At 37.8% G+C, this 16,110-nt stretch overlaps 2 protein-coding genes and 1 pseudogene across 24 annotated transcripts in view; 2 read left to right on the top strand and 1 right to left on the bottom strand.

The window, feature by feature from the left end:
* Positions 1-1,803, top strand: part of DPP4 (dipeptidyl peptidase 4) — a 100,887-nt gene extending 99,084 nt beyond the window's left edge. For 8 of the 9 annotated variants that reach the window (XM_023730472.1, XM_023730475.1, XM_023730478.1 and 5 more), the window contains one exon: positions 654-1,383. In XM_023730472.1, coding sequence (XP_023586240.1) covers positions 654-755 — 102 coding nt within the window. In that variant the 3' untranslated portion in view covers positions 756-1,383. Of the gene's footprint in view, positions 1-653 lie in introns of all 9 variants that reach the window. The other variant, XM_004375425.2, reaches the window with a different exon arrangement.
* A 115-nt stretch (positions 1,804-1,918) lies between these two features.
* On the top strand, positions 1,919-2,953 carry LOC101346732 (cold shock domain-containing protein E1 pseudogene; annotated as a pseudogene).
* Positions 2,954-10,456: 7,503 nt separating this feature from the next.
* Positions 10,457-16,110, bottom strand: part of SLC4A10 (solute carrier family 4 member 10) — a 339,170-nt gene continuing 333,516 nt past the window's right edge. For 7 of the 15 annotated variants that reach the window (XM_023730462.1, XM_023730463.1, XM_023730460.1 and 4 more), the window contains one exon: positions 10,457-12,577. Coding sequence is in view for 4 of the 15 variants with exons in the window: in XM_023730463.1 (XP_023586231.1) it covers positions 12,511-12,577 (67 nt within the window). In the remaining 11 variants the exon portion in view is untranslated. The remainder of the gene's footprint in view (positions 12,578-16,110) is intronic. The other 8 variants (XM_023730461.1, XM_004375423.3, XM_023730466.1 and 5 more) reach the window with 2 other exon arrangements.

Genomic DNA, 16,110 nt, shown 5'->3' with positions numbered 1-16,110 from the left:
TGCCTCAGGTCCTAAGCTCTTTCTATATAAATGTCAGACATACAGATTAAAAAAAACAGTGAAAAATCTTAAGTGTTTACAAACAATACATTTAACTTTTGACTTCACTCATGTTACACATATATGTTTAATAATGAAATAGATTTTTCCAGCTCCTTAGTGAAATATATTAGGAAAAGTTGCTTTTAAAAAAATCATTTTTTTAATACAGTTTATCCTACTATAGTGTAGGAGAAATTTGACACTTGATAGCACTTAATTAAAACAACTGAGCTCAGTGGGATAAACCTTTTTTCTGTGCATGGTGTGGTTTTTAATATCCTATGAGTCAAATTTGAAAATGAATTTGGGCGTGTTAATTAGAATTTACATATTCTTAAAGCACCATGCGGTAAAGCCAAATTCACAGTGAGTTCTCTCAGTACCTTCAAGGGTGGACTAGAGACCTTTGTGGGACAGAACAACATGCCCTGGTAAAGCTCTGAGGAAAATTAGCATCATCTTTGATCAAGTTTCAGTTTATAAACTGTTCCAGGAATTAAAATACCCTGCTTTATACTACAATGCTCATGTGAGTTCATTTGAATTGATGGAAAAAAAAAAAAAAAAAGAACTGGATTTCTAATCTTTACCTTTTTTGTTTCTCTCTCTAGTGGTATACTGACGAAGACCATGGAATAGCTAGCAGCACAGCACACCAACATATATATACCCACATGAGCCACTTCATAAAACAATGCTTCTCTCTTACTTAACACCTCAAAATAGCATGCCATTTAAAGATTATTGAAAACAATTTTTATTCTTATTTTCTCAAAACTGTACTGTCAAGATGATGATCTTAAAGAAAATACAGTCAAATCAAGAAATTTCAGGTTAACCTTGTCCCCAGATTTTACACCTATAATCTTAAGTAGGGACTTCTCTCTTTGCCACAGATTATTGTCTTACAGAAAAGTTTGAATTATTCAGTCTGGTTTTGTTTATCATTTAAAATCATTTCCATGTCAGCTGTTGAAACAACAGAAAATATGAATTATGGACGCTTTGCATAGGTTCCTGGACAGGATTTTCTCTTTTTATAACTGGACTAGTTCAGATCTTTTCTCTTCTTTAAAGGAATGGCAAGATGTGGGCAGTGATATCACTAAGACAGGGGCAAGAAAAAAGAGGGTAGGGAGAGAAGATAGCAGGGCATGACTGGGAACCGAAGACCGAGCATACCAACCCAACCAGACTACTGTCAACTTCCTTGGAGAAGAACTGCTCACAGCCAGACGGGCACAGTTTTTTTGAGAAAGACTATTCAAACAGTCTCAGGAAATCATATATGCAAAATGCAAAGCACCGACTTCTGAGTAAAACCACAGCCATTGAATAGACTCCAAAGAAACGCAAGGGAAACTGCCAACAATGCAAGGCCCCCAGGTGCCAGTTATGGCTATAGGTGCTACAAAAACACAGCAAGGGTGAGGGGAAAGCATTCTAAATGTGTTTGGAAAGAAAATACTGATGTTTCCTAGTGAAAGAGGCAGCTTGGAACTGGGATGTGAACACATCAGCTTGCCCCGTTAAAAGATGAAAATATTTGTATCACAAATCCCAACTTGAAGGAGTCCTTGCATCGAGTTTTCTTATTTCATTTCTTTGAGCATCTTAGTGCTTAATTAAAAGAATATTTTAAGTTCCTTGGTCTCATTTTAGAAAATGGAAAATAAACTAGAATGTTATGTATCAGTATCTGCATTCTACATGCTGTGGAATTTCCCCTGGTCAATTAATAAATGTGCCTTCATTTTTTCATAGGTAATGAGTTGTGCCTTGAATCAGACCTAAACCACACTGACATATGGACACTTTTATCCAGAAAGGCTCTTGTTTATTTCGTTAGTTACCAAAGCCTACCTCGTAAACATGCAGATTAGAATTAGATTTAGTATTTATTTTTTTAGTATTAGGATTTAGTATTAGTGACAAACAGAGGCCTGGTCAGCAGACTGCAACTTGTCTGCGACTTTTGTGTCGTAATTCCAACTCTGAGAGGCTCTTGGGTTATGTGGTAACGCTGAAGGATGAAACAGCCAATCATGATAAGGAAATGTTTTTTTATTACTGTGAGTTCACTGGTGATGTCGATCGCCTGGAATTGGCAGACGTGGTCGAGTATAGCTTGTCCAAAGGCAAAAGCAACAAAGTCAGTGCAAAAAAAGTGAATAAAACACACTCAATGAATGGTATTACTAAGGAAGCTGATCCCACCATCTACTCTGGTAAACTCACCCACCCCCCTGAGGAGTGTTGATCCAACACAAACTAAGTACCAAGGAAGGATTGAGGGTGTAGAGAGGGGGATATGAAAGGTGAGGTGTATCCATTTGGTATAGTTGGGATGGCCAACAAAGGGGAGAGTGTCAAGTTCCAGTTGTGTGTCCTGGGCCAAAATGAACAGACTATGGCCTACAACATCACACACCTGTGTAGAGCCACAGTGGAGTGTGCAAAAGATCATTTGGCTTCATTAACTATGAAGGAGGAGAGGAGAAGCAAGAAGCTCTTTTTCCATGTGAAAGAAGTTCAGGATGGCAGTGAGCTACAGGCAGGAGATGAGGTAGAGTTCTTGGTGATTCTTAATCAGCGGACTGGCAAAGTGCAGCACCTGTAATGTTTGGCGAGTCTGTGACAGCCCCAAGGCTGTTGCAGCTCCAAGACCTGATCAGCTGGTCAGTCGTTTGAAAAGCATCACCCTGGATGATGCCCGTGCCCTCGCCTAATGGTTCTTCGTCAGCCAAGGGGACCAGATAGATAACTCAATGGGATTTGGTGCCAAAGGAAAGATCCGTCAAGCTGGTGTCATTGACTAATCACATTCACAACACACATCATTTATCCGCTATGATCAAGTTGGGAGGATTTTGGGGAGGGTTCTGAATATCTCCCTCTTCATCCCTCCCCAAATCTGGGTATTTGTTCTGTTGAGCTATTTCACCAGTTTAAAACTTGTGTTATGTTTTAAAATAATTAAATAATTAAATAAATTTAAGAGAACTGTTGAAATTATGCAGAGTTGCAGCCTGGAAAACTTAAGGTGGCAACTATAGTATCAATTTTAGGAGCTTTATTTGGTAAACTTAAGGCAACTGGCAATTGCAAAATCCACTTCACCTGTATAGGTGATAAATATAGACTGTTGTCTTGTTGGCCCTATGAAATTCTACACTTGCTATTTAGTGTCCACCTTAATTACTTCTGGCAAGATGTTCTGCCTTAGCACTCAGTTGCTTTCTTTTCCTTTTCTTTCCTGTTCACTATGCTTTAATTTTGAGGACCATATGAGGGTAGAATGTCCTACCTTTTAAAAATTACACAAACTTATATAGGCAAACCATTTCCTCCAGTTGATGGCCAAATGTTAAAATGTTATTTTTCATATCATTTATAATCTTGTCACAGTTCACTTAACAAAGTTTGGTTAGATTTCAGTGAAAATTATCTTCCAGAGTAGTTTCCCTTCCCTCCCCATGGGAGGTAACTTTACTACAATTAGCATGTATGGTGCAGAATTTCATGCAAGTGAGATGTGTCAGCAGTGTGACAATTTAAATGTATTTAAACAAAAAAAAAAGGTCAAATGCATAAACTTGCTGCTGCTGCTGCTGCTTAGTCACTGCAGCTTCTAGGACCTAGTTTCTTTTACTGATTTAAAAACCAAAGTTGTATCTGAAAACAACAAAAATTAGATATAGAAACGTGTTAAATTAAGCAGTCTATCAGGTTTTTGTCTAACACATACACAATTTCCGTTATCATATATACACATACCTTTTGAGACACTGACTTAAAATAATATCAGTTACTGATACAATGTTGTTGTTGTTAGGTGCTGTTGAGTTGGTTCCGATTCATAGCGACCCTATGTACAACAGAACGAAACGCTGCCCAATTCTGCGCCATCCTCACAATCCTTGCTTTGTTTGAGCCCATTGTTGCAGCCACTGTGTCAGTCCATCTCATTGAGGGTCTTCCTCTTTTTCGCTGACCCTCTACCAAACATGGTGCCCTTCTTCAGGGACTGGTCCCTCCTGATAACATGTCCAAACTGATAGAATACATAATACATACAGATGTAATACATAATGTATAATTTATTCTTGGGATCTGATGAGGCTCATAAGAACAAATAATTATCAACTATATCAGCTTGTTAGCACTGATGATGGCTCAGTAAAAGTAAACAAAAAAAAAGTTAAGTCAATCACTTACGTATTGACTATTTTTGACTGATATAACTATAATAATGACTACTGTAATTGTATCTTTGGGCCTAATTATGGCATGGATTTCAGATCCTGAATTTGGCCTAACTGCACAATGTCTAGATAACTGAGGAAACGTGGTTTTTCTTTTTGTTTCAGTTATTTGCAAAATGACTTCATTTTTAAAAAGTTGAGCTTTTGCTAGACAACGTTATCCCAGACAGGGGATTAAAAGCCTAAAAATCTGAAATGGAAGAAATGGAAGAATCTAGCAATTCAACAATGAGACTGGTGAATCATGCATAAGCATGACCAGAGGATTATGAAACTCTTTATTTTCAGAGCAGTTTCATCTTAATTAAGTCCCAAATCCATTCATCCACTGGAACTATAAACAGATCTTCAAACCTATGGGGCTCTTATTATATTTCTTAATAAAGTTCAATCATCTTAAGAAAGTGAACCAATCTTTGCTGAGTTCTATATTCAGAAACATAGTTATATATCCTGTGCTCACATTCTGGACTACATTAGTAGTCATAAAACCAAATTAAATAGGAATTCTCTTTTTATCTTATCTTGGAACCAGATATTGTACAATATCTGATACTGTAAAACATCTGATATTGTGCAATATATGTCTGATGTATATCTGATATTTTACAATATCAAATTTTGTAATATATATGTATATATCAGATATGGTACAATATAAAAACTTTAATCCTAGATATGAGTTTGCTTTTTCCTTTAGTTCCTAAACATGCTAAACATTTTCTCTGGAGCCCAGAGGTAATAAAAAAAAAAATCCCAGTACATATTTTTTGGTCAATGGGGATGGCAAGTGGTAATGATGTGATTGAAACCAAAAGAATCTTCATCTGACTCTCAGAGGAGAGTCTTGCTTCTCAGTAAGAGTTTTAAATTAGCTTATTGGGAAAGAAAGGTAAAGAAATTGACAAATAAATTATAAATGTAATCTGAGACTAAGTTTGAAACACACAGGAGCTAATCATATCGCTAAGATGTGCAGACTTGCCTGCCATTGGAAGTCGCAGCGTGTGGGTATGTGGATGACTGGGACACCTTTCATGAACCACCCGTTAGAGTGCACCCAGCACCCAGGGATTCATACATCAAAGGAAAGGAAAAGTGGTTCACATCTATTCTATGGATACAGGGCCTGGATTTAAAGTTACTTTCAAGATTTTTAGAAAATCATTTAAAAATTATTTTTGAGCATAATGTGTTGGAAATCTTGCTAAAAATAATTATACACCTCCATGCTTCCTTAAATAGCAGGCGCAGAGCATAATTCAACATATCCGCAACTCAGGACCATATAAATCTATTAGGCTATATGTCATTTTGGGTATTTTCTGTTCTCTTTCTTATTTACAGGTGGTCACTGAGGCTACAAGCTCCATCTTTTGGCATTTGTTGCTTTGCTCTAAGTAGATGTGAGAATTCTAATTTGTAAGACTACTAAACCCACTGCCGTTGAGTCGATTCCAACTCATAGCTACCCCATAGGGTTTTCAAGGCTATAAATCTCTACAGAAGCCGACTGCCACATCTTTCTCCCATGCAGCCAGGGTGGTTTTGAACCATTGACCTTTCAGTTAGCAGTCAATCACTTTAAAGACTACTAGATTTGTTCAATACTGAGGATTCAATAAGCTCTAAATGGAAAACATACCAGAACACAATAATGACTTTTTTCCCCATAGAATAAAGTAAAAGAATTTTGTTGCATCAACTTTGTGATGATTATTTTAGTAGTGTCCATCCGAGAGCCTTTTTGCATATATCCTAAGTGATCTGGCATTTGCTTTCAGGATGTCTGAGGGTTACAGATGATTGAGAATGAGAGACAGATGGTGGTAATAAGGAACGACATCGCCACCCAATAAGAAAAACTCAGAGCATGGCATTCTAAGACTAATGTCGTGCTCATTAGGAATTTATCATCCTTCTTCATGTCACCTTTCTGTGACAATATTAACATTTAAACCCAATAATTTGAATTAATAAAAAGAGAAATAAATTGCTTACTGCTTGTTGAGGAAGGCATCTTTTCTGGTACATATAGGATTTAAACTTCAACAAACTCAATCCAAGTTCTTATTCCACATATTCATCTGAACCATCACTCCAATTTTGTCAAATTCCTTAAAAAGCATGTGAGAGTATGGTGAGAAGTGTGACCCATCATACAACCATGGCTTCTTCTACCAAATACCATGGTTTGTGACTCATGAGCAAAAAAAAGTATTTTATTGTGTAGGTTTGGTTTCAAATGTTAATCACAGAAACATGGCTGACCAAAAAAAGCTAACATTGAGAAGAAACATTGCTTTCATTTTAAACCAATTCTGGGTACATGATCCAGAATAATCCTGGTAAGGAGTAAAGAGGTCACATCTCACCTCCTGCTGGACACCCAGTGCACTGCAGCTGAGAGTCAGACATGGATTTAGAACCTCAGCACCACCACTCACTAGTGGGAAACATTTTAAAGAATGTTGCTTGACCTCTTTGAACTCCAGATTCCTGATTTGAAAAAAGTACTGAAATACCTACCTCACAGAATTGTTGCCTGGCTGTGAATATTTATGTATGTTCAATGCTTGGCACCTTCCTTTCACCTTTTTCCTCTTTCTATTCACAACCACTTAGCCTCTTCTGCCTTGATGACTCCATAGATTTCACAGATACTTGCCTTAGACTTCTGTGTCCCCAGGGGTTGGACGCAGGCAGGTGCTCAATAAACATTTGCTTTTGTTCCCATATTGACAAGTCAGTAGAGAATATTTTTGGATCTTTAATCATCCCTAATAAACCGAGCAGCAGCATCTTATGATATATTACACTTACGATTGCATCAGCAGCCTTTGTTGGGTACGTAAAGAACAGAGCACAGAAATAGGCTCTGGAGAGTTACAACAGGAGGTGAGATACCATTCCTGCCTTCAAGGAGCTTATAAACAAATGAAAGAAAGAAGTCATAGGGCAGAAACCTAGAAGGCAAGAGTACCTAGACATACAGCTAAGTGTTTTATCTAGATAAGAATGGAGATGGGCTAGGATACAAGAGTGGGCAGGGAGAAGGTGATTTCTGGACTCAGATGAGCCAGTCATTGGCTGAATTTGGATTACACTAATCTACACTTAAGGAGCCCTGGTAACACAATGGTTAACTGCTAGGCTGCTAACTGAAAGGCTGGAGGTTCTAATCCACCTGGCGATCTGCTCCCGTAAAGATTACAGCCTAAGAAACCCTGTGGGGCAGTTTACTCTGTCATATAAGGTTGCTGTTCAACAGCACACAACAACATGAGTCAGAATCAACTCAATGGCAGACAGGAACAATCTACATTTAGATTTGTTCAATAGCCTCAGGCGTAATGTTGATACCCTGTTTTTCAGAACATTTATTCAAATACAACCCAAGACATATATATCCATATACACAGGAATGAACTACATGAAAGGATTTGATTTCAACTAAAGTTATTCATGTCTGGAGTTACTTACTAAGTACCCAAAGAGTGTGCTTGAGCCAGTTTGATTTCAATCATAATAGAAATTTTTAGACCACTCACAAAGAGTTTGATCATCTGTGATCCTGGAAGTGATCCTAAGAAAATGATTCCATCCTTTCTCCATTATATTCTCTACCGTGTTTTCAGACTTACCTTTCCAAAAATTCATGTCTCTGCATTACTCAAAGCTCTTAATAAAGTTCAAGTGCCTTAGTATATGATTTAACATCATTTATAATCTGTCTTCAACTTGTGTTTCTACCTTTTCTTACAGGTCTCGCTACCATCCCATGACTCTGCCACATTGGGCTACTACTGGGTTCCAAACATGCCATACACCCTATGTGTCAGGCTTCAGTTATGCCACACATCTTTACTTTTCAATTTCATCTTTATTTCAAAACTGACGTGTCTTTGAGACTCTTTGCAGTTCTTGTAGTTTGTTTTTCCCATTTCAATCCTAATTTATACCCTACCTCTTCTATAAAGTTTTCCCCAAACTCTTCCCTACTCAAATTTCTATTCCTGAGTTACTCACTACTTTAATCATACCACCAACTCTGTACCTATCACATTTATACTACAGTTATGTATCCAGACCAGTCCCTGGAGAAGGACATTATGCTTGGTTCAGTAGAGGGTCAGCGAAAAAGAGGAAGATCCTCAATGGGATGGACTGACACAGTGGCTACAATGGGATCAAGCATAACAACAATTGTGAGGATAGCGCAGGACCGGGCAGTGTTTCATTCTGTTGTACATAGGGTCACTATGAGTTGGAACTGACTAGACGGCACCTAACAACATGTATCCACCCCCCTTAAAAGCATGGATCATGGTTTTATTTTCAAATTTCCAGCACAAAGGCTGGTGCCCAATATACTGATAGCACTTGAATTTGAGACATGGTTGTATCCGTGAACTGCAGGTTTCTATGGAGAACACTTATTTAAAACAAAAAAAACCAAACCCATTGCCATTGAATCATAGCAACCCTATAGGACAGAGACCTGCCGCATAGGATTTCCAAGGAGCAGCTGGTGGATTCGAACTACAGATCTTTTGATTAGCAGCTGAGCTCTTAACCACTGCACCACCAGGGCTAAAGTATTATCAGTAATACCTGAATACTGGGCTTCTTCAAGGGGACTGACTACAACTGCCCTCTCAAAGTAGAGATTTAGAGAACTCTCCTATTATCCAAATTACTCTCATAAAGCTTTCAAATGGTTCTGATTCATTTCATTTCATTGTGTGAATATGTGAGACAGATACATTGGAGAACTTGGAGAATAATCTTGCAATGATAGTGGAATAATAAAGTGACCAGGAGTAACAGGCTAAAGTTAAACTAAAACAGAGGTAAGGTCAGCAAGCCTAGGAGACAAAATAAGCCACACTTTTAAGAGCCAAGAAAAATCCTAAAAGATGGATTGTATGGAAATACATGTTGCTTGTGAATCATCAGTGGAAAGTTTCTATCAGACTATGGGTTTAAACGCCACCAAGGAGACATTCAGGCCAGATTTAGGGAAAACTTCCCAATACTGAATGATGTTAAATGGTAGTAATTACAAAGCAAACCAATACAGCCGCAGTCATTTCTCCAGCTGGTTCACTAGTCAAGAGAAAAACACTAACCAGTACATTAGAGTTTTGAATGCAATGGTCTCCACAACATACTGTCAGTTGGCTAGAAAAGAACAATAGTCCCCTCTGACCTATTGTGACAAAAAGAGAGAAGCCAAACTTTGGGAAATGCTTTCCTCACCAGGGGAGAAAACAGAAGTCAAAGGAGTCATAATAGTGGGAAAATCCAGTAATGATGTCAGAGGCTTTTGCTAGTCATTGGAAATGCCATTTGCACTCGTCACTGCTCTCTTCGAAAATGAGGAAATACATCCTATATGTCATGGTTTGAATTATGTCCCCCCCAAAAATGTGTGTATCAGTTTGGCTGGGCCGTGATTCCCAGAATTGTGTGGTTGGCCTCCATTCTGTGATTGTAATTTTATGTTAAAGAGGATTAGGGTGGGATTGTAACACCACCTTTACCCAGGTCACATCCCTGATCCAATGTAAAGGGAGTTTCCCTGGGGTGTGGCCTGCACCACCTTTCCTCTCTCAAGAGATCAAAGGGAAGCAAGCAGAGAGTGGGAGGACCTCTTACCATCAAGAAAGCAGCGCTGGGAGCAGAGCGCGTCCTTTGGACCAGAGTCCCTGCTTAGAGAAGCTCCTAGTCCGGGGGAACACCGAAGAGAAGAAGGCCGACAGAGAGAAGAAGCCTTCCCCTGGAGCTGACACCCTGAATTTGGACTTTTAGCCTACTTTGACTGTGAGGAAACAAACTTCTCTTCGTTAAAACCATCCACTTGTGGTGTTTCTGTTATAGTGGCACTAGATGACTAAGACACTATATATAAAACAAAACATAAAAACATGAGTTGTCATTGAGCCAACTTTGACTCATGGCAACCTTTCATAATTTTCTCTTTGTAAAGTTCAAATTGTTTGAATAATCCTGAAATGTCTACATCACCAAGTTCTCTTAACTTTGGGAATGTCTAAACTTAAACATTATGTCCAAACAATCAAAACGTTCTACATTGACTTACTGATTAATACTATGAAAAAAAAAAAAAGACAAGACACTTTACATCACGATTTAAAATGTGCAAGGAAATTAGGATATTTATAATATTTATTTTCACATAACATTTCTTACTTGTGAAAAACACAATATCCTAGTCACATTTACATATTACTTAAACTTTGCAATAAATTACATTACAGGTATTTAGCAATTTTGACCAGGAATCTGAAATTAGGAGTAAATACATAACGCTACACTTTTTTTATATTTTATATTATTTCAAAGTATTAGGATTAACATAAGAATAGCATTAAAATTCACACAAGAACAAAATAACCATAAAAATACTCAAATACAGAATTTCATTGGATATGATTGCTTATAGTCAAATAGGTGATCACGTGAAGCTTTTAATTCACTATGATCATTTTTAACAGAACAGTTTTTATTAAAACACTAGGAGGCTGCTTTTGGGACTGACTGGCAAGTACAGCTAGTCTAAATCATATAACAATGAAAATGCTTACAATGTTGTATCTGTATTATAAAATACACAAAGGCAACACGTTTGGAATGGGAAGTTTCTCTATTTTACGTTGGCATTTATAAATAGAAACTTTATTAATGCAAATTGTTCTTCCCCTATTATTTAGGCTTATGTTCCATAAAAAAATGACTCCTGAAAGGATTGTGAGGGGAATTTTTCAGAAGGTATCAGAATATTAAATCTAATGGAGGCTTTCCTTTTCTTTCCCCCTTATTAGCTTCATCACAACAGGATTTTTTTTCTTTCACTTTTCGAGCACACTTCACTCAGAGTAGTAATTAATTATATGGAAAAGCCACATGGCCTTGAATTATTGTAAAATTGGACATTGAGGAGTTACAAAGGTTGATGATCAGTGGTCATTCTTAGGAATGAAGAGCACTATGAGATTTAGTCTTTATTAACTTCTCATTTATCTAAAATGAAATGAAATATACATTTTTAGTAATGCTCAAAAATTCTTAACTTTCCTTCTCCATGTGTAAGCTTAGTAAAGATGGATTACTTCATATGGACTGAAATAGCTATAGAACCTTCTCAAACAGAAGCCAAAATTTTCATTTAAAAGATTATTTTTCCATAACATGCATTTAATTAAAAAGTGGAAAAGAGCTCTGCAGAAAAAAAAAAATACAATTGGAGAACTGTCAGTCTAACATTAGAACATGACTCAGAACTAGCATGAAGCAGTGCATGGTCGTTAGCAGCAGAATAACTACAGGAGTGGAATTTCATGTACAATGATCACCACGTGGTATTCCACGGGTATGTATACAATAAGTTTATTTGGAAAACATTTGTTGTCGATGGGAGAGAAATTTAACAGCAAATTTTTGATAAAGGTTTGTGTTGAAAATCCCACAAAACTGTTACAGTTTTTCTAAAGCATTTCATACAAGCCTAGTATTTGATCATATAATCACACTTGAATTTTAAGCAAATACTACTTGACTTTTTGCATTAGCGTCTTTGATTCTTTTTAACAAGTTGTGAATAGGTTTCTATATATTTTTTTCAAATGACTAAGTTTTAGTTACATATAAATTCTTAAGTATTAAATGTATCATATTAAATCAAGGAAATGCATAAATACAATTATTAAAAAAAGCTTTCAAACTAACTTTCTTGATCTGGGACTTTTGAAATAAGTCACTAACGCTAAGCTATAAAAAATAAAAAGAAGTAAGACTACCTTTCAAAATTCTTCTGAATGAAATTATCAGGCATCTTCAGGTCACCAAAGTAGGAAAATACAAACTAGGTAAATATGACTTATCTTCTTAAGAAAGCTATTGCTCTCGTGACACGGACGATGAGAATCCAGTGTTTGCAAATGTCGAACACAGAGCAAGGAACACAAAGGTCCTTACATCAGCTATTGCATATGCTCACAAGGGTGTCTCACTGCTCAGAAGTTTAAACACAGAAATGAAACAAGTATTGCACTACTTACAGTATGAAGGTGGATTTGAGATGAGAGACAGAATTTACAATATATGATCAAAGCAGTTTTATCAATAATTACTTGTGGCACTCTTCTCATATATTTTAAAAAATAAATTGAAGATCAAGTCATAGACAAGTCTCCCTGTCAACACCTTTCCCTGAGTCAGCTTTCTTCTCTTTTCGGCTTTCATTGCTATGGAGGAAAAAGGAAAAATTTATTACTGCAACCCTGCATGGCAACTCTGAGATCTGCTTGCTCAGACACCAAACCCGTCAACCCCCAAACACAACCAGAGCCCTTAGGCATTGCTCTCTCATGCTGCAAAGCATAGATCGATAGCAACAATTAAAATCCTCTGCACTCAGTGGGACAGAAACCAAGAACTGCAGAGAGGGGGAAATTCAAAAACAGAAACAAAAGAAACAAAAACCAGATGTTTTTTAAACAGTTCCAAAAGCATGCAAGATTAGTACCATGGTCCTCATTTGGGCAAATGGATCACTGATGATTGTTGAAAATGCTAGTCATGCCCCCATCTGAAGACAGCACCAACACTAGTAAATGACACAAACAAGACGGCACAGTAGGCATTTCTGGGCTCTGCTGCAAGTGGCTCATCTTTTATGTAAGCACAGGCCCTGATCTTTGGTGGGGATTGATTGTGTCTTGGACCCCACTGGTCTACAGGAGGCAGTCACACCGCACATTGTACTCCAGACACCTGTGCTATTTCTTCACAGACAAACCCTCACCCTGTATATCAGAGAACAGTGTTTCCTCTCAGTCTTTCGAGAATAAACTCATTCCAACGGGACTTCCGTTTTGTCTCACTCCCCAGTTAAATTCACCAACAGGACAGCTGGCAATGTGACTCTATCATTTTTGTCTATTTTTTATTCCCCAATATTCTACCAATTTACACATTTCCTATTCTCACACTGGCAGTTTCCATGAGAAATTCAGATACTGTGCTCAAATGCACGGAGCTCACACCAAATGTAAGCTTTCAGAAGGGCGGAACTGCTCGCTTCCCAGCTATTTCCAGCACGCTGCGAAGTCCCTACATCCGCAGCCCCTCCCTGCCTTCCCTGCCGCTGACTCAAGAGGCAACCAAGAGTCGGCCTGTGAGGCCCTGCGCTGGAAGAACCCCCACATTTTTTACTGTTAACTTCGGCCTTAAATGTAAATTTATGAAATAACCCTTGGTTTTATAACTTTTCCAAGTAATAAAGTGACAGGTTAAAAACTCCTTTTTTGTATGGGCCTCCTGTGCAGCTGATTCCTCAGTGGTCAATTACTTAGACACATTCTAAGAGTGTGCTTTTTAAATTGTTTTTCCTCCGATGCAAACTAGAAACAGCCCTTCTCAGTTGTCACCACCACCCGGCACCATCAGGTAAGAAGTGCTGGAGCTTCTGCCATCTGTGGCACACTGCCAGCGCTGAGAGCTGGTGTGAGCGAGTGTCTATGGCACTCGGGTTTATGCCTGCCACACTTCTCAGCACATATTACTCACAGGTCAGAGCAAAGCCACTTTTTTCCCTTTTCTTTTCTCCTTCCATGAGAAGAGATGACAGTGTGCACATGATGTGTTGAGAGCCTTAACTCTGTATTTTTAACTCATCTATCCGCATGACTCACTTTCTTCTACTTAAAGTTCCTTTCATATGACAAGTGACGGCTACTCTGCTTTCCAAATTAACTTTTCCTCAGACTCTACCTGGCTCCCAGTCTCTTCTGCCAAACAAAGCCAATGAAAGAGGACAGCCTGCTGCACTAGAGGACCCCTAGGCTTGGAGCTGGAAGATCTGGAGCCAGTTCCCAGAAGCTAAGTATGAGTTGGACATCCTTGGACTAGTTATTTAATCTCCAGACTTGGTTTCCTCATCTGTAAAATTAGGTTTGGACTTGAATGCCTCTAGGTTCTCTTCTAGTCTGAATTCCAGAATTCTGAGGCTGCTATTCCCAGTACCAATGGGTTCTATCTTTTGAAAGATAGAATAACAGATCCTTATATTTAAGAGTATCTGTAGGAGATTGTCGGGACAGTTGACAAACTCGTGTCTACATATGCACAATTCCTACGTGTATAATACTTTGGAGCACAGGAAGTGCTCCATAACCTTTTGACAAATTAATGAATTCCCAACGGCACTATTAGTCTCTAAGCAGTGAAAAAGAGATTTGGAATGTTGACTTGATCCACAGACGTGCTTCGCCCAATGCCTGGTTTTGATCATATTGGTTGGTTACAAAACAACAACTGGTTAAAAAGGGTAGATTTGGTAACAGATTCGATTTCAGCAAACTAGGAAACAGAAATTTTATAACCAGCTCAAGATTGCTGTGAAAAATATTATCGACTTGTATCTTCTTACTATAGCTATTACTGTCTTTATTTCTTGTTACATTCATGTTTTTGGATGTCGATCAAATCTAAACTCTCATTATAACAAATATATACTACATATCTACTTTGTACCATTGTAATGAACATATTGCATATCTACTATATGCCAGGTACTTCACAAGGACTAGGGATACTAGATGGATAAGACAGTGTTTCAGTCCTTGAAGAGTTAAAATTTTGAATATAAGGAAGTCATATTTCATGAGCGGGCAAAAAGTAACCGGGTACTTTCCAGCTGCTAAGTTATTTATGAAACTTACTTTTCTATGGCAACAAAATGGTTTTTATGAGCAACATTTACCAAGAAGTCATGAGAAGGCCCAGACTTAGGTAATCAGAGAAAAGAAGAATCCAGGACAGAAGGGAGGGCAGGGACAGGAGGGTAAGGAGGATGGCTTTAGAGCCTAGTATCTGCCACCAAGGCAAAACTTTTCTTAGCAACTTAGCAGTTGCTCACCTGTTCTGATGCAATGTTATTTTTTTGTTGTTGTTTTCTGGCTGTATGATAATCTTTATCTTTGTGAACTTTTTTTTGAAATAATTTATTTTATTTTTTGTTGTTGTTAAGAATATACTCAGCAGAACATACACCAATTCAACAATTTCTACATGTACAGTTCAGCAACATTGATTACATTCTTCAAGTTGTGCAACTATTCTCACCCTCTTTTTCCAAATTGTTCCTCCCTGTTAACATAAATTCACTGCCCCTTAAGTTTTTAATGAGACCTATTTCCACCAATCTAGTCAGTAAATTGCAAGAGAAAAAGCTTATCACTTATATTTACAGCACTGTTAAACTAGGATCAAAATTAGACATCCTACAGATATGGTAGAATTTTTGGTTAGTTCTTAGATCTTCCTTGCTCTTATATTAGACAAAATATTTTTGACAAAGGAAAGTGAATGAAATAGTTGAGAAATACAACTACTATTCCAAACTCCACTAAGAAAAGGTAGCTAGGCTTCTCTGATAGGCACATAGCGCTTGTAGCAAAGGGTAGTAGGGTGAGAACAACTAGGTGAGTGTCAAAGGCTGCAAGGAAGCCAGCTAAGTTCTCAGTAGACACAGACCCTTGTAACCTGGTCTTTAGCGCTTTTTGCCCAACAGATACTCCAACATGTACCAAGTTTTCAGAGTTCCTGGTCAATACTGATGTCATATTTTAGTGTCTTCAACAGATAGCAAGAGAAGGCAGTGGCTTTGGAAGGGAATCACTGTTACCAGTATTGGCAGCTTTAGGATTCTAGGAGCCACACTCTTTCTGTCAGTTACCAGTTATAAGGATGGAAGACATTAACTACTTAGAGATAT

This window comes from Trichechus manatus, unplaced genomic scaffold (genome assembly GCF_000243295.1).
Source record: "Trichechus manatus latirostris isolate Lorelei unplaced genomic scaffold, TriManLat1.0 scaffold00036, whole genome shotgun sequence".
In the NCBI taxonomy this organism is placed as follows: domain Eukaryota; kingdom Metazoa; phylum Chordata; class Mammalia; order Sirenia; family Trichechidae; genus Trichechus; species Trichechus manatus.
Note: the sequence above shows the minus strand (reverse complement) of the source record. Positions and strands in the feature narration are given on the sequence as shown.